Consider the following 21,729-nt stretch of genomic DNA (forward strand, 5'->3'; position numbering starts at 1 on the left):
TCAGCACGCACGTCTACCCAGCGGATCGGTAGAACGGTCTCTGCCTGGTATTCCTAAACGTAACCTCAGTAAACTATTCCTGAACGGTTAAACCTAACCTTATTCCTAACCTTAACCTCAGTGAAACGGTGCCAAAACCTAACCCTGTTCCTAACCTTAAAGGAGTAGTTCATCCCCCAAATTATTTTTTTTTCTATTCTATTTTCTATTTTCTAAACACGCAGTCCGGTCTGTTATTGTGTGGTCACTGATATGTGTTCACAGTACAACGTTTGCCAGCGCTAGTCTTGCAGCTCCATTGTTTGTTCCAGGGAGCTGCTAGCTCCGCCTGGCAGCCCAGTGACCTTGGAGCGACGTGGAGGAGTATCTTATTGAGTTGAATGACAACCAGTGTCTCTCTTCAAGGGAAAGGTTGGCTTCACACAAGGATTGTTTGGATGGAGAGGTTTCAGGGTAATATTGGGTGCAGAATTCAGACAATACGTAAAGAGGGAAGTTTGTTTACTGACACTGACGAAGGCCTACGCGCCGAAACGTCTCTGTTTTGTTTGGATATAGGCTAAGTGCTGCTGCTATTCATCATTATTAAGACTCTTAAAGGGTGAATCAGAATGCATTAGTGTGTGTTGCATTGTAATAATTCTACATCCCGGTACAGTGCATGTGTCAGAGTCAAGCAGGTGTTGGTATTCCCAAAATACAGAACAGACATTGATTGATTGATTGATTGAATACTTTATTAGCAGTGTGCAAAACAAAAGTACAGGAAAGCACAGTTCAATATACCGGTCTGCTAAGAGGATTTTAAACCCAAGAAAGCCTGTGGCTTGTTTCCATTGGGGTCCTTTGTACTCAGTTCATCAAAGAGTTGCAGGTCTAAAGTTCTCATATGAGCGTCAGGTTTAGTTGTGGAGCCTGATGGCTGCTGGCACAAAGGACTTTGTTAGGGGCCGGAATGACCATATAATATAATATATAAATGACCCCCAATAAACGTATTATTATTAAATTACCCCCAATAAACGTACTCAGGAGATTCATATAACGGGAGATGAGGAAGCAGTGACATTTAAAAATAAAAAAGGTTTGGTAGGGGAAAGTTTTATATAGCTCTCCTTAGTTCTGTTTTTCACAGCTCAATAAAAACCTATGCTTGGTCATGCTGAAACAACACAGCGATAGGGAAGCTTCTATCAACTGCTATGCAGTAAGTAAGTATGTACAAAAAAGGTTTACTAAGGATCGTTCATCCAAACGATAAAATACCAGGTGCTGGAGAGTCTGCCCAATGGATCATGCTCCGCCATGTCATTTATATTCATAAAATTACCACCAAAAGTGGTACATATGATAAGAGCCTGATTTCTTTCATAGACGTTAATTGGAAATTAGTTACTTTACACAACTGCTTGAGTTTAGTAGAGATTAGTGGGTCCACTTGAGGGACCTTAAAGAGCCACTTCACCTCTGGGACAACCCTATCTTATTTTATTGTTGTTTGAGACACGATCAACACAATCCTGTTATCTTTTGTGTTCAATCTGTGTTTTTAGATATTTTAGTATTTCAGCATGACTAGTGATGCATTTTGCATCATCAGTGATGCGTTTAAAACGCATCACTAGTACACAAAAAATAACTCAGGATCGTGTTGATCGTGTCCCAAACAACAATAAAATAAGATCGGGTTGTCCCAGAGGTGAAGTGGCCCTTTAACTGCTCTCACTGCCACAGTCATTTTAGCAATTCCCCAGTTTTCCCCTCACACACATGGGGCGCTTTTCGGCCGACAAAGAACCGGTTCTGGTTCTTTCTCCCGCCTATAGGATGAACCAGAGGTGAGCTTTTCCACCGAGAACCAGAGTTGGTTCTGAACCGTAAAAGTTGGTTCGGAACGGGAACCACAACATCCTTGGTTCCTCTGGTTCAATCTGGTTCAATCTGGTGGAAACGCAAGTAGGTTGGCAAGAACGAACCAAGGTTCCAAGAAAGTTGAACGGCACTGGTTCTTGAACCAAGGTTCTTTTGGTGGAAAAGGCCTCTTAGAGTCAACAGCTGCTTCTCCCCACCTGACAGGAAAAAAATAGCACCAAAATCAAATTGTCTTAAGCTTACTGGTATATATAGATCAATAGAACTCTGGAATGCCCTGCCGAAAAACATATCAGGAAATATCTTACCAAGTAACATATAACTATGCAACTTTATCTGTGTATTTTTAAATTTGACTGGACTGTTTGTAATTTGATTTGTTAATTATATATGTTTTTGTATTAATTTATATATATATATTTTTTATTTGATTCTACTTTAATTGTATATTTGTATTGTATTGCCTAATTCAGGACCCCAGGAAGACTAGAGGCTCATTTGTGAGTCTCTAATGGGGATCCTTTAATAAACATAAACATAAACAGAGAGGCAGTTTCACTGGGAGGGTGTAATGAACGAGGAGGAACGGTGTATTCTATTCTGTCTATTCTATTCTATTAGTAGACTCAAGTTGTGATAGATGGCCATCGGTGCCCATGGTGGCACAGTGGAGATGTTGACTTGAATACAAAGTTAAAGTAAAGAGAGGCCATTGGAGCCTCAATACTATGTTGCTGACTTGCTGAGTCATTTGATGTCACATTGTGTCAATAGTAAATTAACAGAGGAATGTGCTGTGTGTGCATCTTACATGGACGAAGGCCTCCAGACTAGTGCCACGGGTTCCAGGATGGCTTGATGAGGGCTTTTGTGCGGGAGGTTCAGCCGTGTCAGCTCTCTCAAAACTCACTTTGAGGCCTGGCTTTTGTAAATGGGTGAAAGTACTCCGTTTCAACCCTAGAGCAGCTGCTGTTCTCAAAAACAAATGGGCTGATATGAAATGTTTTCTGCGGTTCCAGGGGGACTGAGTAGGGCTGCACTCTCTCTCTCTCTCTCTCTCTCTCTCTCTCTCTCTCTCCCCATTATTCCATTTAGACCCCAACGCAAATCTGTGTCACCTTAGATTTGAACCACTTTAACCATTATTTCATGCTTTAACTATTGAAAAATAGCAGATCTACAAGCTCACAGCGCGGCACCGAGTGCCGCGCTGCGAGCTTGTAGATCTGCTATTTTTTTGAAAAATCATGAACATTGGTGCAAGTCTTTGAATATCTTTGACCCGATTCTATAAACGTCTTCTAAATCCTTCTTCTAAATCAGTGGTTATCAAACTTTTTCATGTCAAGGACCCCCAAAATTACATTTAGCCGCCGACCTCCATCTCAAAATATGTTGTTCCAGGGACCACCCAGAAGCAAATATTTGAGTTACAAATGTTCGCTTTTAAAAAGAGATATTCAAAGATTGCAAAAAAAAAAGCTGCAAGCTTGTATATCTGCTATTTTTCAATAGTTAAAGCATAATAATTCTAGGCCTAAATGGCTTAATCAGTTTATGATATCTATCTATGAATGCACCATGGTCTGTGTGTGGCAGACTACTCTGTCTGTCTGTCTGTCTGTCTGTCTGTCTGTCCCACCGCACACCCTTCATGCACACCCTGAGAACGGTGCATCGCAGAGGAAAAACAGAAATAAGGCGGTAAACACAAACATTAAATGTAGATGTACTTAGTTACTTTACCCTAGTGTTTCTCAAATGGGGGTACGCAGGGGCACTGCTGGGGGTACAGGAGAAAACTTTGAAAATGTGAATATTTATTTTACTGTTAATGATAAAACTTTGACAGACCTTGTGTGAACCTGCTCATCTGTAAATTGCTAAACCAAATTACATAAATAACTTGACTAGTACAAGCTTTATTGAATAGAAAGCAATGTTAAAGCAAAATGTTGTAGTCAGGAGAAGGGGGTGTAAACGTTATGTTTTTTGTATTGCACACCATTATGCCTATTATGGTACTGAGTGAGTGTATACGGTACTACAGTACCCAGCTGGTATTGCGCTATGAGCGGGCTTTTCCCATAATCCCTAGTCAGTCTATAGTGTTTGGCACTGGCCACAGTGTTGTTATTTTGCCTGTCGTTATACTGAGTAAAATATATTAATACCCAGAAGAAGTTTGTCGTTATTGACTTATCAATGGTAGCAGAGGATGTCTCACAACGCTAACTACAGAGTCCCACCTGCATTTGAAGAAAAGAAGTCTTATGAGAGCTGGAAAAATGAAGTTGAAATGTGGATACTTGTTACAGAACTGGATAAGAAGAAACAAGCGTTGGCTGTTGCTCTATCACTGACGGGAAGAGCTAGAGATACAGCTTTGGAAATAGCTGCGGCTGATTTGAACAAGGATGGAGGAATGAAGACACTTCTCGATGCTTTGGATGGTGTATTCCTTAAAGAAGAAAAGGACCGGGCGTATGACGCATACACAGACTTTGACAGGATCCGGAGAGAAAAAGAAGTTTCCATGGCGGATTACATCGTTAATTTCGAGCAGAGATACAACAAAATGCGCAAATTTGACATGGCTCTCCCTGACGCTGTTTTGGCGTTCAAGTTGTTGGATACAGCCAATCTTGATGTTAAAGACAAACAGCTTGCGCTTACAGCTTGTTCAACGCTCACATTCGCAAGCATGAAGTCTGCTCTAAAAAGGATTTTTGGAGACAACACCGAGTCACCCACATGCAGCGGCGGAGGGATCCACGTGCGTCAAGAAGAGGCTGCTTTCTATGTAGATCAAAGGAGAGACGTTAACAAATCTCGTTCCCAAACCAACCAAGGGAGGGCGCCATTGACCGGCTCAAACCCACTAGACAGGTATGGTCGGAGGACAAAGTGTGCAATATGTCAAAGTACGTTCCACTGGGTGAAAGACTGCCCACATAAGGCTGATCATGTAAAACTGACAGAGGAAAATGAGGAGACAGAAAAAATTGAAGAGTGCAATATTACATTGTTTGCTAAAGAGTCAGTATCTGATGCTGAAATATTCATGGTAGAGGCCTTAGGTTCAGCTGTAATTGACACAGCATGCACCAGAACAGTCTGTGGTGAAAAATGGCTGGACAGTTACATTCATACACTGAAAGAGAGTGACAGGAAGAAAATGGAAAATGCACAGAGTAGAAGAGCTTTCAAGTTTGGTGATGGGCAAGTTGTACATTCCACAAAAAAGGTTAAAGTCCCAGCAAAAATAGGCCAAACCAAGTGCCACATAGAGACTGAGGTGGTCCCAGTGGACATTCCTTTACTACTTAGCAAAACGTCACTTAAAAGGGCAAAAGCAGTGCTTGACATTGAAAATGACAAAGCCACAATGTTTCATAAACCAGTGCCCCTTGAGATTACATCCTCAGGACATTACTGTGTCAGCATAGTGGACAAAGATTGCACAGCCACTTGTGAGAATGAACCCCAAGCTGATGAGGTTCTGGCCATAACAGATAACATGAGTAAAGATGAAAAACACAAAGCCTTAGTGAAACTACACAAGCAGTTTGGACATGCTTCAGTTGATAAACTTAAGAAGTTACTGACTAGTGCTGGAAGTAATGATGAAGAGAGTATTGCTATTCTGAAGGACATCGTAAGCAGTTGTGAAATATGTCTCAAGTACAACAAACCCAAGCCAAAGCCATCAGTTGGTCTACCAATGGCTTCAAAATACAATGAGACTGTGGCATTAGATCTGCATGAGCTAGAACCAAATGTCTGGTACCTCCACATGATCGATCACTTCACCAGGTTCAGTGCTGGTAGCATTGTGACCACAAAGAAATCCAGTGAAATTGTGAAGCACTTTATGCATTCCTGGGTCAGTGTTCATGGGGCCCCATCAAAGATTTTTTGTGACAATGGGGGCGAATTCAATAATGAGGAAATGAGAGACATGGCAGAGAACTTTAATATTGAATTCAAAACCACTGCTGCCTTCAGTCCATGGAGTAATGGGCTCTGTGAAAGGCATAACAAGACCCTTACAGAGATATTGTTAAAGGTGAAGAAAAGCAGTAGATGTGACTGGAAAACAGCCCTAGACTGGGCCCTGATGGCAAAGAATACAATGCACAATGTACATGGATTTAGTCCATACCAGCTAGTATTTGGGCAAAATCCGAACCTACCTTCTGTGCTGGTTGATAAACCACCTGCCCTGGAGGGCACTACCATGAGTAAATGGGTAGGACAGCACATTTCAGCATTGCATCAAGCAAGGACAGCGTTTACTGAGGCAGAGTGCTCTGAGAGAATCAGGAGAGCTCTGCGCACACAGCTTCGCCCCACAGATGAACACTATGAAACTGGAGATAAGGTGTACTATAAAAGAATGGACTGCAATGAATGGAAAGGCCCTGGGGTGGTCATTGGACAGGACGGCGTGGTCATATTTGTTAGACATGGAGGCACCTATGTCAGGGTGCATCACTGCAGACTACGCAAGGCCAAAGATCACTACACCGACAAGTCTGGCGACGGCCAAGAAAGTCAGACAGAACATAATGCAGCAGAATGTGACATGGACAATGTTGTAGATCTACCCCCCGATACTGTGTCTAGTGATGAAGACAGTGTGCATGACACAGAGAATGCTGCAGGGGGCTCTAATAATGACAGAGACAACAATGATCATGCCAATGATCCATCTAACCTGCAACCTTCTATTATAAGAACAGACTGTAGTTTGAACCTGAAGGCTGGACAATGCATTAAGTATGTGGAAAGAGACACCGGAATTTCACACACAGCAAAAGTGCTAGGTCGAGCAGGAAAGGCAACTGGAAAGAATAAGAACTGGTACAACCTGGAGTACACTGAGCCAGTTAGCCTCACTGGCACAACAAGGTCAGCTGACCTTTCACAGGTTGACACACTGCAGATTGAACCACAGCCATCTGACAGACAGCAAGATGATGTACTTGTTACAAAGGATGTGTCTTTTGAATCAGCCAAACTCACTGAAATCAGTAACTGGGAGAAACATGGAGTGTTCGATGAAGTAAAAAACATGGGACAAAAATGTATTTCTACAAGATGGGTGTGCACACTCAAAGACACACCAGACGGCATAGTTCCAAAAGCAAGGCTAGTGGCGAGAGGATTTGAAGAGCTAAACACAAAAGATCTCCCTAAAGACTCGCCAACATGTGCCTCAGAGTCTCTTAGACTACTCATGTCAGTGATATGTCAAAACCGATGGACACCTCACTCTATGGACATTAAGTCAGCATTTCTTCAAGGAAATGAGTTATCCCGAGACATCTATGTCCGTCCACCACCTGAAGCTAAAACTGAGGGAACTCTGTGGAAGCTGAATAAATGTGTTTATGGACTGAATGACGCCTCACTGTACTGGTACAATAGAGTTAAAGAAACAATGTTGCAAACAGGAGGAAAAATGTCACAAGTTGACCCTGCCATTTTTTATTGGTTGGATGAAGATTGTAAAGTGTGTGGGGTGCTTGCTAGTCATGTTGATGATTTCATCTGGGGTGGTTCACACACCTTTGAAAAAACAGTAATCCCCCGCCTGCAGTCTGCCTTTCAAGTGGGTAGAGAAGAACATGACAGCTTTCGCTATGTAGGCATGGAGTATGTCACTGAAAATGGAATAACATGTATGCATCAAGACAATTACATACAGAATCTCCAGCCAATTCATGTGGACACTTCCCGTGCCGTGAGACGGGATGCTCCTCTCACTGAAAGTGAAATTGATGACCTGAGATCAAAAATAGGTCAACTGCTGTGGGTTGCTAGACAAAGTAGACCTGATATTATGTTTGATACGTGTGTCCTTGCAGCCGACATAAAACATGCTACTGTGCAGACTCTACATGACACAAATAAGGTGGTGAGAAAGTTAAAATCTGAGAAAGTGACACTTAAGTTTCAGAACCTGGGAAAAGACAGTTCTCTAAAGCTTGTGGTGTTCTGCGATGCCTCACTAGGAAACCTTCCAGATGGTGGCACTCAAGGGGGACATCTCATTGTGCTGATGGGTGAGGAAGGAAGATTCTCACCTGTCTATTGGCAATCAAAAAAGATCAGGAGAGTCGTCCGAAGCACACTAGCTGGAGAAACACTTGCCCTTGCAGATGCTGTTGACAGTGCAATTTCTCTGTCTGATCTGTATGCAGAACTTACCACAGGAAATGTAACACAGCATGCCTTACCAATATTGTGTGTCACTGACAACCACTCCCTTGCTGATGCCATCAAGTCTACTAAGTCAGTCACAGAGAAAAGGCTTCGTCTTGAAATAAGTGGTATCAAGGAACTTCTCGAGAGCCGAAGAATCCAACAGATACTATGGGTACCTACAGGAGAACAGCTGTCCGATTGTTTGACAAAACGAGGTGCATCCGCTCTTCAGCTCCTGAAGGCACTCAGTGTTGGAGTATGGAAACTGGAATAGAGACTATTCAGTTTGAATTGTAGTATTTTTTTCAGGACAGAAGTTATTTTTGTTGGTCATCTTGTTCTTACTTTTTCATGCCTCTAATTATAGACTTTGACTTTTCTGTTAACAAAAAAAGAAAAAAAGAGTGGGAGATTGTAAACGTTATGTTTTTTGTATTGCACACCATTATGCCTATTATGGTACTGAGTGAGTGTATACGGTACTACAGTACCCAGCTGGTATTGCGCTATGAGCGGGCTTTTCCCATAATCCCTAGTCAGTCTATAGTGTTTGGCAGTGGCCACAGTGTTGTTATTTTGCCTGTCGTTATACTGAGTAAAATATATTAATACCCAGAAGAAGTTTGTCGTTATTGACTTATCAGGGGGTACTTGGTTTCAGAAATCAGTATAAGGGCTGGCCATTGGGAAAAGCGGGACAACTCCCGAACGGCCGGTCCATTCCCGGCCGGTCCAGGCCGGCCATCAAAGAAAATGGCCAGCCCACAAAGTAAATATAACTAAAAGTAATATAATGTAATTGGCCCACTGGCTTGCCTTTTATGATCTGAAATGGCCAATCTTTGAGTAGCAGCAGCAGCGTTATAGACAGAGATCTCTCTCTATAGCACTGAGTAGCAGCAGCCCACAGAGCCATCCTCTGGCCCACTACTCCCTAGCTTCCTTGACTACTCCTAGATGGTCTATATACAACATCATTAGTGACTCAGGGTGACTGAGGGGCAGTCATTTCGGAAGGCAGGGTTTTTCACTACTGCTAATATGATTTTTTTTTTCTTTTTTTTTTCTAAAATTAAAATCTCAAAATATCTAGGCTACATTTCACTTAAACGCCAGAGCTTAACTCTGCATGTAAATAAGACTTTTTTTAATTAATGTGAGAGATCGTCAGGTCATTTGCAGGTTAGACATTTATTTAGAACTTGAATATCTCAAAAGTTTTCATTTCAGCATGGCATCATTCTATAAGCCATATCTTCAAAACTGTTGGGTCAATCTCCACAACCAATATATCATTTTGTAGCTATGATCCCCAGCTTTCAAATGAAATGAAAAAATGAAAATGAGAAAAAATGCAATGACTAGCTGTCAGCCGCGCTGGGACAGTCTTTATACCAGAAAAACAATGAGACCTAAAATTGCTCATTGGTATTTGGGGCCTCACGGCACGTCCGGAAGGCGAAAGAATCTGGAGCGCGGCCATTGGCTGCGCGCATTGAGGGCCTCTCCAGCTCCTTTTCCCGGGCTGAATCAGGGGCCCAGCACCTCGTTGTAAGGGGGTACTGCGACCAAACGTTTGAGAACCACTGCTTTACACCACTGGTTGTGTGTGTATTCAGGATGCGGTGTGGGGCAGCTAAAGGAGCGGGTCAGGGCTCAGTATAATTGGTGTGTGTGTGTGTATTAACCCATTTAGGCCTAGAATTATTGAATGCTTTAACCAGTGAAAAATAGCAGATATACAAGCTCACAGCGCGGCACCGAGTGCCGCGCTGCGAGCTTGTAGATCTGCTATTTTTGAAAAACACGTGAAAATGTGTGCAAATCTTTGAACATATGTATTTTCAAAGCGAACATTTGTAACTAAAATTTTGCTTCTGGGTGGTCCCTGGGACTAAATATTTTGAGATGGGGGTCTGTGGCCAAATAAATATCAGTTTGGGGGTCCTTCACGTGAAAAGGTTTGAGAACCACTGATAGTCAGGGAATTTTAATAAAACCCTGGGAATAAATTCCTTACCAAACAATTTCTTCACCAATGTGTTCGTAAAGGTGTCTAGTAACATATCTAACAAAGATTGAAATTCAACATCCCTAGCAAAATGTTTGACAGCTAGGGTAATTCTGGGTCTCATTCACTTACTATACACTGTACTATAAGGGAAAAAAATCATTCCCAAAAATATGCTTTAAGTAGCATGTTAGGGTTCTAACTAGGTGTTTTTAATTATTCTGAATCCATTGCAAGCATTTGTTTTGCACGAAAAACATTCATTGGGCCAAAATCAGACGCACAAAAACTATGTTTTAGTGATGAGTCGTCACTTTTCTCAAGGTGTATGGGGTCCATTTTTGGCCCAAAGAATTTTTTTTGTGCAAAACAAATGCTTGCAATGGATTCAGAATAATTAAAAACACCTAGACCCCTAACATCCCACTTACAGCATATTTTTGGGAGTGATTTTTCCCTTATAGTACAATGTATAGTAAGTGTATAGTTAAAGCATAACATAATAATACACTATAATGTTTACCCGTTAAGGACGCAGTGGGCCAGCTGAAGGAGCGTGTCAGGGCTCAGTACCGCCGCATGGCGGCGCTGCTGGATGAGGACCTGAAGGAGAGCATGCGGCTGCTGGACAGCGTGCACGGAGCGTACCGCCACGGCCAATCACAGCAGGCCCTGGGGCTGCGGGAGCGGCAGCAGGAAGCCGATAGGCTGCTGGGCTCGGCGCAGACGTTCTGCCAACGAGCCGAGGACATCAACTTCATGAAGGTACGTACATGGTGAATGGTAAATGGTGCATTTATATAGCGCCTTTATCCAAGGCGCTTTACATAGAATTTGCATTTCATTCACCCATTTACAGTTCACAGTCACACAAACATTCATTACATTCATCCATTCACACACACATACATTACATTCACCCATTCACACACACATTAATTCCATTCACCCATTCTCACACACATTCATACACCGATGGCAGAGGAAACCATGCAAGGCACCAACCTGCTCACCAGGAGCAACTAGGGGTTCAGAGTCTTGCTCAAGGACTCTTCGATACTAACTCTGGGGGAGCCCGGGATCGAACTGGGAACCCTCTGTGTCCTCGCGCCACGAGGCGTTGTGCAGATCGGCTATTTTCACTAGTTTTGCGTGACAGTCTTGTGTGATGAAGCGGGGCTTTTTACCGTACTAAAAACATGTACGCTTTTGAAACGAGATTTCTGCCTGACAGTGACAATATGCTTATGTGTGTTTGCGTGTGCGTGCGTTTAAGCCAGTTCATGCTTGGGGCCAGTGGTTCGCAAACTTTTTCATTTTCAAGGATTCCCAAATTAAAGGAGAATTCTATTGACGTTAATGTTATGTCATTCCACAACAGCCGCTATAGATCCTATCCAGCGTTGCAACACGTTGTGAGATTGTACTTTGGCCATTTTCCCGGTAAAAATAGCCCTCGTACAATCTCTCTTTCTTTACTCCCGGGCCGTCCCGGGCAGTAAAGATATATTTTTATGCAGGGGGAAAAAAGGAGGAGGCCCTAGTTTAGACCCCTGGGGCACACCAGTCATACAGTACATGGGATTTATGTGCTTGTTAAGCCCTATACGCTATAAAGCGGTTACCAGACGCATGATCAAGGGACCGTCTGTCCGCGGGGGAAAAGAAACATGCAGGCTTCACATGAGCGCTTTTAACGGCTGCTACTGTATGTACTGTACTGTACTGTACTGTACTGTACTGTACTGTATGTACTGTACTGTACTGTACTGTACTGTCTGTACTGTACTGTACTGTATGTACTGTATGTACTGTACTGTACTGTACTGTACTGTACTGTATGTACTGTACTGTACTGTACTGTATGTACTGTACTGTATGTACTGTACTGTACTGTACTGTACTGTACTGTACGTACTGTACGTACTGTACTGTACTGTACTGTACTGTACTGTACTGTACTGTCTGTACTGTACTGTACTGTATGTACTGTATGTACTGTACTGTACTGTACTGTACTGTACTGTACTGTATGTACTGTACTGTACTGTACTGTATGTACTGTACTGTACTGTACTGTACTGTAAACGCAGCGTTTTGTCTCAAGGCATTTCAGACGGAAGCTCTCCTCTGATCCAGGGGTTCCCAAACTTTTTTGTCTCAGGGCACCCCATAATTTTCTTTTTTTTTTATATTAATATAATTTTCACTCCCAGCACCTTATATTTATAGCATATCGTCGTTGTCGGGTGGAAACCTTGTACTGTATGTCCAAAACAGTTTTGTATTTATCATCTATATGCAAGGCGTTTTGTGCTTGTAGATCTGCTGTTTTCACTAGTTTTGTGCGACAGTTTTGTATGATGAAGCAGGGCCTTCCTTGCTTTACCAAAAGACGTTCACATTTGAAACTTGGAGATACAAGGTTTCTGCCCGACAGTGATTATGTTGCGAGGAAAACGTTGAGATAATAGCCATTTTGGTTAGAACTGACTGAAAATAAAGTTGTATTTCAAGTTTAAAATGGCGCTAAATATTTTTTTCAAGTGTCCAAATAAATTCCAAATATTATCAAATGATCTCGTGGCACCACTGGACTGCCGTTGCGGCACCCCAGGGTGCCCCGTCACTCGCTTTGAAAACCCCTGTCCTAATCTAACCCAGTGGGTTTCAACCTTTTTCACATCGAGGTCCATTATTTATTCTGCATTTGGGCCACGGAACCACCGTTTGAGGACTTTTAGCCTCTCGGACACAAAACCTAGAATGTTTTGTTGCCGTTGGATAATATTTTGTCTACAATTCCATGCTGTATTGATGTGTTTAGGATAACAGATTTTTTTTTCTTCTACATTCTCTAATACAGGGGTTTTCAAAGTGGGTGACGGGGCACCCTGGGGTGCCGCGACAGTAGTCCAGGGGCATGCCGTGAGATAATTTGATTATATTTGGAATTTATTTGGACACTTGAAAAGATTATCTCAACGTTTTCCTCGCATCATAATCACTAAAATATCGCCACTGTCGGGGCAGAAACCTTGTATCTCCAAGTTTCAAATCTTCGTCTTTTGCCCTGCTTCATCATACAAGACCGTCGCACAAAACTAGTGAAAACAGCAGATCTACAAGCACACAGGTACATTTTATAGATGATAAATACAAAACGAACGGTTTTGGACATACGAGGTTTCCACCCGACAACGACGATATGCTATAAAGATAAGGTGCTGGGAGTGAAAATTATAATGTATGGGGTGCCTCGGATTAAAAAAATATTTGGGTGCCCTGAGACAAAAAGGTTTGGGAACCACTGGTCTAGTAGACTTCTTGTAAATGTAGTAATGCAGATGTTTAACAATAAATTAACTGAGAGTTAAAGATCTATAAGGATCCAACTCTCCATCATTTAGCTGGGGGACCACCTGGAACCCCCTCAAGGACCACCGGTGGTCCCCGGACCACTGGTTGAGAAGCTCTCCTCTAACCCATTAAAACTGCGAAAGCATCTGTGTCACTGTAGATTTTCGCGTTGACAATTCAAAAATAGCAGATATACAAGCGCAAGCTTGTACATCTGCTATGTTTGATAATTTTTGGAAAATCTTGACAGTGTGAGAACTAGTGATTTTGAGGTCATTTGTGGAGTCAGCCTCGGGTTAACCCATTTAGGCCTAGAATTATTGAATGCTTTAGCTATTGAAAAATAGCAGATATACAAGCTCACAGCGCGGCACCGAGTGCCGCGCTGCAAGCTTGTAGATCTGCTATTTTTGAAAAAGTCGTGTGAGCTTGTATATCTGCTATTTTTCAGTAGTTAAAGCATAAAATAATAATACACAATAATGTGTACCCGTTTTGAATGGGTTTTAATGTGCTCATGTGTGATCGTCTCTTTCAGAACACCAAGCCCTACCAGCTCTTAATGGACAGGTAAGCATTTTATGCCCTCAAAACCCAGGTTTTTAGACTTGCTTTCTCTGCCTGACACCGCCAAATGTTTTGTACTTTTCTTTTCTTCTCTCCTAATGAAGTTGTTTATCTCTAACTATTAATTTACCGAATGTCTGTCTGTCCGTCCAATGTCTGTCTGATTTACCCACATGACATCACTGATACTAAACAGTGCCCAAATTTGGAGATAAATTGACATCACTGATACCGCCGCCTGTACTGCGCATGCGTCCCCGCCATGGTAACAGCCGCATGCTGAAACAATGCCCAAATTTGGAGATGACTGACATTCTCAACATTACTCCTGAGACTCCTATGTTCAATCCCTCTTATACTGTACACACCCCATAACCCAAACGTTGCACATAATTCGGAGCACATATGTTCGAACGGGCAAGCTTACTTTGTATTTGTTTTGTAGCGCCACTTTGGTGCTTAGAAAGAATACCAGTCACTTCGCCAAAAATCCAACTCGCCAAATCATCTTGCTAGGACACCTCGCCAATGAGCAGGGTTGTCAACATTGGACTGTCAGTCCAGGAGAATCCCGGAGATTTATTTTTTAGGGGGTGCGGGGAACTCCCCAACAGGGGTCTGGTGGTCCTCCCCCCAAAACTTCTTAACAGATATATTTTCCTGTGTTCTGTTGAATTTTGTGCATGTTTGATACGTTTATCAGGCTTGCTTTACTAGCATGGGTATAATTTCAGCCTTTAAATGCCAATGTAGGTGTACAAATTTGATGACTGAAGCAAAGTAAGACATCCTTAATAATGACTTCTCATCTGGGGGTCCTCCCCCAGGAAATATTTAACATAGTAGATGTAATTGCCAATCATCCTGGCGAATCCAGGAGCATTGACAAGCCCGCCCAATGAGCGTGGACAATTTGGCGAGTTGGATTTTTGGCGAAGTGACCGGTTACCCTTAGAAAGCGCTATATAAGTCTGATGTATTATTATTATCATTTCTGTAAAACCTAATCTATACTCTGTGTACGAGATCTGTTGTTGGCGGCATGTGGCGGCCTAACACGTCTTAACGTGTGTGTGTGTTCTCTCAGGTCAAAGTCGTACCTGGGCAGTTCGCTCCCTCCCCACAAAGTGGGTCGTCTGAACTCCCATCTCCTGCTGTCTGAGCTCACCAAGAGAGAGCAGAGCCTGCGCAGAGCGCTGGAGGGTGAGAGACCAACCAGGAAACTGTGTCTGTTGGCCGGTTAGGTGCATTTAACATGCACTGAAATGCACTGAGTATTATAGCAAGTTGCTCACGAAGTGTAACTCATAATATTACCACATTACTTATAAGTCATGTACAAATGAACTCTTTCAAAGCCACAGAGGTAGATTGACGAGAATTATTAATTAGGCAACCAACCCACAGACGAAGGTTGACGAGAATAGGCTATTTTTGTTATAAAACAACTCAAAATATATTATTTTTGCCGATTTAACAAACAGGTGTTTCATACGAAACACTTGCCTTGCCTCCAGTGGCAGATCATGTGACTGAACGAAAACGCGGAAGTGCACGATCCATTCTGGGTCTGCTTTGTTTTGATTCTGGTTAGAATGCATTATACATAAAACACACTTTCCTCCTCACCCGTAAGTCGGATTTTCATTCCGAAAAAAGATCTGAGCAGCTGGTGGCAACCCGGTTCCGAACGCACGGAGCGTGTGCGTGAAGCGCCCGACGCAAAAGTAGCTATTTGCTCATTTTGTTAGCATGGTTGTATGAGTGTAACTATGGTGGAATTTAGCGTCACCCAGGGTACTGAAAAGAATGGACAGAACGGATAGATGTGTAAACAGCGTTTTCTTGTGGTCGTAAAAACACTGAAATGGGCTGGCAGTAAAACTGTTAATATGACCTGTGTATGCAGCTCCTTTTAGAACTGAACTACTGTTTTGGCAGTTGTAATAACTTACACAAGTGGTTCTAAACCTGTGGGTCCCCAGATGAATTATCTTAATGTGCAACATGGTTTTCTCACTCAACAGTAAACAAACCAACATAAAGTTTTAGGTGTATCGAGGGTATCTGCACATTTCTAAAGTGACAATTTAAGGACTTTTTAATACCTCTAAAATGACAAATTAAACATTGGGCAAATTGTCAAATATTACAGGCAGAAATTGTAAAAATAGCCGATCTACATGCTCACAACGCCTTTGTGTTGCGAGCATGTAGATCTGCTATTTTCACAATAGAACCGTGATATACAAAATGTAATGCCTCAACTCTTAGTGCTCGTCAGGGTGGGGGGGTCCCCAGTTAAAATATGATTACTTTGGGGGTCGCGGCCTGAAAAGGTTGAGGACCACTGTAATGCACTACTAGGGAAAAGGTAATACTAAGTAATAAGTTACCGCCCAACACTGACTATAGGTAGCACAATGGCGAAATAAAAACAATCAATCACTGAACCCATCCTCTCTGCTTCCTCATCAGAACCACTCAGGGATTCCTCGGTCCTCCAGATCGTGCCGTCGCAGAGCGTTGGTTCCGGCTCGGGGGACCACACCGCCGCTCCGGAACCCGAGAAGAGAAAACACGGCGTGGCGTTCGCCGAGACCACCCACCACCCGGGGACCTCGGCGGCGTCCCAGGACCTCCACGGTGGCTCCGCTGGAAAACGACCCTTCTTAGGAGACCAGCAGCGCCTCGGCTCCTCCTCCCTGTACCCCTCCGAGGGTCTCGGCTCCTCCTCCCTGTACCCCTCCGAGGGTCTCTCACACCAGGTATGGGTGGGCGATATGGTGATAAATATCGTTGAGACCATACTATGTCTCCACCATATGCCTTTTCAGAGATATCGTATGTATCGTGATACGATGAGGGAGAGTCTTATAAGAAAATCCTGTTGAATTGTTAATACAGAGATTAATTGCAGAATTCAATTTAAACCTTCATTTTGGTCTAAATCAGTAGTTCTCAAACTTTACAATGTCATGGTCTCCCCTTAACTAACAGTATACAAATGAAACCGAATGGACCCGTAAGGGTCCATTTGGTTTTATTCGTATACTGTCAGAGTTACAGACTTGTAAGGGTCAATTTAGACCCCCCAAAAGGAACCCAGAGAGTCCCTGGACCCCACTTTGAGGACCGCTGGTCTAAATGGTCTGTTACTACTTTTTCTTTTAGTTTTAGTTACCTTGTACCGTAGGTGGTTGTACTGTTAAGTAACTTGAAGAATAACCATACATGGGGCGCCCGCTGGCCTACTGGTCTGGGTGCATACCACTTAGGCATCGCAGTCGCCGGTTCGAGTCCCGATCCGGACGACCGCTGCCACATGTCACTCCCCATCTCTCCCCCCATTTCCTGTCAGTCTACCGTCCTATCAATAAAGGCATACAAAAAAAAAGAAAATTAACCATACATGGGGGGCGCCCACTGGCCTACTGGTCTGGGTGCATACATACCACTTAGGCATCGCAGTCGCCGGTTCGATTCCCGATCCGGACGACCGTTGCCACATGTCACTCCCCATCTCTCCCCCCATGTCCTGTCAGTCTACCGTCCTATCAATAAAGGCATAAAAAAAAGAAAAATAACCATACATGAAAAATAATCGTGATAAGATTGTGTATCGTGATACAGCTTGGGAAAGTGGAAGAAATATGTAACAAAAATAGGCTAATGTGTTCACTTCCGGCAGAAAGCGTGAAAATTTGCACTTAGGGGTATTTTTGCGCGCCGAATTCAAAAATTGACGGTCCCAAGCGCTTTTCCCATGGGATCTGGTGGCTCTAATTCACTTACCATACTAGGGGAAAAAGACCCCCCAAAAAATCTTCTTTAACTAGCATGTGAGGGGTCTATCTAGGGGGTTGTCATGATTCTGTATCCATTGCAAGCATTTGTTTTGCACGAAAAACATTCCTTGGGCAAGAAATGGACCCTACACAACTGTGAAAAGTGATGACTCATCACTAAACCATAGTTTTGTGGGGTCCATTTCTTGCCCAAGGAATGTTTTTGTGCAAAACAAATGCTTGGAATGGATTCAGAATCATGAAAACCCCCTAGATAGACCCCTCACATGCTACTTAAAGAAGATTTTTGGGGGGTCTTTTTTTCCTAACCCTATGGTAAGTGAATTAGAGAAAAGTGAATTTGAGAAAAGTGCTTGGGACCGTCAATTTTTTAATTCAGCGCACAAAAATACCCCTAGGTGCAAATTTTCACGCTTTCTGCCGGAAGTGAACACCTTTTTCACATATTTCTCCCACTACATTGTGTTTTTCCATATCGCCCACCCCTACCTCCAGGTCCCTCACCACATCTTGGACAGCTCAGCCCAGCAGCAGCAGCAGCAGCAGCGTGTGGCTGCAGGCCTGGGCTCCGGCTCTAGCAGCCATCATCACCACCACTCAGGTTCCCCCCTGTTCCCCCCGCCCCCAACGCACCCCTACCCCCCCAGCGGCGGCGGCGGCGGACCCTCCTCGCAGTACGGCGGCGGGAGGAAGATCCTGGTGTGTTCTCTGGACAACTGCTACTGCTCCTCCAGGGCCTCCCCCGCCACAGGACCGCCGCGCGGCGGCCCGCGCCCCCCCGCACCACCGTACCCGCTGTCCGAGGCCTTCCCCTGGGGGGTGGGCTCTCAGGAGTACCCCCCCCACCCCCCGCTGGGCATGAGGGAGTGGCTGGAGCCGCCCCCGCAGACCCCCAGACACCCCCAGGACTTCTACCGCCTCTACGGCCAGGCTTCAACCAAGCACTTTGTAACCAGTTAACCACACACCAATTTTCTCTAAAAATAAAACCGCAAGCTTGGCTTAAAGGACAACTTTTTTTTTTTTTTTTTTTTACAACAAGGGTTCATATTTTAGATTGTAATTAGAGAAAAGAAAAGATGAGTGTTAACATGTTTTCATTTACTGCTTTCTATCGTTTTAGCCATTTGAATTACTTCAGTGGGTGGGGGCATGCATACAAGTGGCTAAACAACGTCTTTTTAGACACAATAAGCCCATTCCCAACATGCACCGCAATCTGTCACGGGCAGATGTGACTTATGGGGGCTGGTAGTGTTGCTGTAAATGGTAAATGGTGCATTTATATAGCGCTTTTATCCAAAGCGCTTTACAGAGATTGTGCATTACATTCACCCATTCACGCACATATGCATACACCGGTGGTGGAGGAAACAATGCAAGGCACCAACCTGATCACCGGGAGCAATGTGGGGTTCAGAGTCTTGCCCAAGGACCCTTCGACATTAACTCAGGGGGAGCCCGGATTCGAACTGGGAACCCTTCGGGAACCCTTCGGGAACCCTTCGTGCTCTAATAACGGTTTCTCTACCCCTGGCTTATTATGTCTAAAAATACATACAGTACATATCATTAAAATCACTAAACCAATAGAAAGCAGTAAATGGAAACATTTTAACTCTCATCTTTTCTTTTCTGTAATTACAATCTAAAATATGAACCCTTGTTGTAAAAAAAACATCTTTAAGTGTTTTAACACCTCACAAGCATCAAGTATTCTAGAGCAGTGAAGTCATGACGTCGTGACTCGCTCATCCCCCGGTTAGTTCATGGAAGTCATTTCTCTATGGAGAATAACATTGAGTCATCTTAAAATCGTCTCCTATAAGCATTGTGGTCCAAAAATAAACAAACGGTTTGCGCAATATTGTCGGGGAGGTGGCTCTGTGTGGTTTATGATAGTCAGTCACTCATATTTGATAAAAGCCTGTTTCTAGCGAAAATGTAAATAATTCGGCAACAGTAACATTAGGGCTTTCTCACCATCAGTTGATTCTTCATATCAATACGAGTCAAACCGCAGAGATCATTTGTTTATGTTTGGAACACAGTTCTTATATGACGCGATATGAAAAAAGTCTATGAGAATTCAGAATGGGGGGGAAATAATGAGAACCAGGTAGGATGTGTAAATGACGTCAGACTTCACTGCTCGGGGTTTTTAAGCCATGACATCATTTTGTAGTCAGACCTCCAAGCAGATTTATTGTCAATATGTGTCCCTCGCTATTTCAACAGATCCGAGACAAAAATAACCACTAAAGTATAATTCTACCACTTTCCTGTCAACAAGAAAGAGAAGACAAATTAGTAAATACCGGTAGTAAAAATAGTGAAAAGATTCATGGGCGCTGGGGCCTTTTGGCCCCAAAAGTTCTCCTCTGCCTACAAAATGATGTCAGACTTAAAAGCCCCATAGTTTGCCAAAATAATAGTGGATCCACAAGGCTCACAGCGTGTCATGTTAAAGCATTAGGGCCTTAGGGCCCAAGGCTCACAGCGTGTCATGTTAAAGCATTAGGGCCTTAGGGCCCAAGGCTCACAGCGTGTCATGTTAAAGCATTAGGGCCTTAGGGCCCAAGGCTCACAGCGTGTCATGTTAAAGCATTAGGGCCTTAGGGCCCAAGGCTCACAGCGTGTCATGTTAAAGCATTAGGGCCTTAGGGCCCAAGGCTCACAGCGTGTCATGTTAAAGCATTAGGGCCTTAGGGCCCAAGGCTCACAGCGTGTCATGTTAAAGCATTAGGGCCTTAGGGCCCAAGGCTCACAGCGTGTCATGTTAAAGCATTAGGGCCTTAGGGCCCAAGGCTCACAGCGTGTCATGTTAAAGCATTAGGGCCTTAGGGCCCAAGGCTCACAGCGTGTCATGTTAAAGCATTAGGGCCGGCGGGTCCTGTTCCCCCCTCTCTCTCTCGTGTTCTTTTCCCTTTTTCTGTGCAACTGAAAGATTTGTCCTCTTTTCAACGCCTTTCTCCTCATTTTCTGTCCCTCGTTCATTTTCCAGCTCTCGCCCGCTGAGACCACGTTATTCTTGAGCGGTGGTAAACCGCTCCTAAGAGTGGCTGTGCGTGTGTCTGTAGCCACTTTTCCTCAGCGGTGTGTGTAGCCTGTATTACATCACCAATTACCAATTGAAGACGTTATGCAAGCACGACCACCGCTCACTTCACATTGGGTGTGATTTTTTAATGTTTACTTTGTCCCTATTTATGGGGGGGGGGGGCACTTTGGTTCCTTGCATCATGATTGTCCATGTTATGACAATGAGGGTAAAGTAGTGTGTGGTTGTTCTGACTATAAAATGCATTTATTATTGTTCCACCGTGTCGCCACTGGGTGGGCAACGGGACACCAGTGGTCTAGGACAGTGGTTCTCAACCTGTGGGTCGGGACCCCCAGGGGGCTCCCCAAATTATTTTAGGGGGTCCCCAGATGATTAACTTAATGTGACAAATTAAACATTGGTCAAATTGGCCAAATATTATAGAGGTAGAAATTGTGAAAATAGTTGCGAGGCGTTGTGAGCATGTAGATCTGCTATTTTCACAATAGAACCGTGTTATACCATAATGTAATGCCTCAACTCTTAGTGCTCGTCAGGGTGGGGGGGGGGGGGTCCCCAGTTCAAATATGATTATTTTGGGGGTCGCGGCCTGAAAAGGTTGAGAACCACTGGTCTATAACACTATGGTGGTCCTCCAGACAGTGGGCTCAAATCAGGACTCTTTTTTTTTTGCATTACACATGAGAATCTATTTTTCTTACCGTCTGTTTTAATTTGACTGGAAATGTGAATACTAATATTATGCAGTCTTAAAAACGCGTTACATGCAGATGCAACGTGAAGAAGGGAAAACGTACAAATAAAAAAACATATCGTCCATATTATCCAAGAGC

The 21,729-nt window shown here is 43.5% G+C and overlaps 1 protein-coding gene across 2 annotated transcripts in view; it reads left to right on the forward strand.

The window, feature by feature from the left end:
- Positions 1-21,400, forward strand: part of trim8a (tripartite motif containing 8a) — a 42,696-nt gene extending 21,296 nt beyond the window's left edge. For both annotated transcript variants that reach the window (XM_080740152.1, XM_080740153.1), the window contains 5 exons: positions 10,628-10,861; positions 13,995-14,026; positions 15,111-15,226; positions 16,502-16,791; positions 18,328-21,400. In XM_080740152.1, the coding sequence (XP_080596278.1) occupies positions 10,628-10,861; positions 13,995-14,026; positions 15,111-15,226; positions 16,502-16,791; positions 18,328-18,792 (1,137 nt within the window). In that variant the 3' untranslated portion in view covers positions 18,793-21,400. The remainder of the gene's footprint in view (positions 1-10,627; positions 10,862-13,994; positions 14,027-15,110; positions 15,227-16,501; positions 16,792-18,327) is intronic.
- Positions 21,401-21,729: the final 329 nt, after the last annotated feature.

The sequence above is a fragment of the Nannobrachium achirus genome (assembly GCF_963921795.1).
Source record: "Nannobrachium achirus genome assembly, chromosome: 13".
Taxonomy (NCBI): Eukaryota; Metazoa; Chordata; class Actinopteri; order Myctophiformes; family Myctophidae; genus Nannobrachium; species Nannobrachium achirus.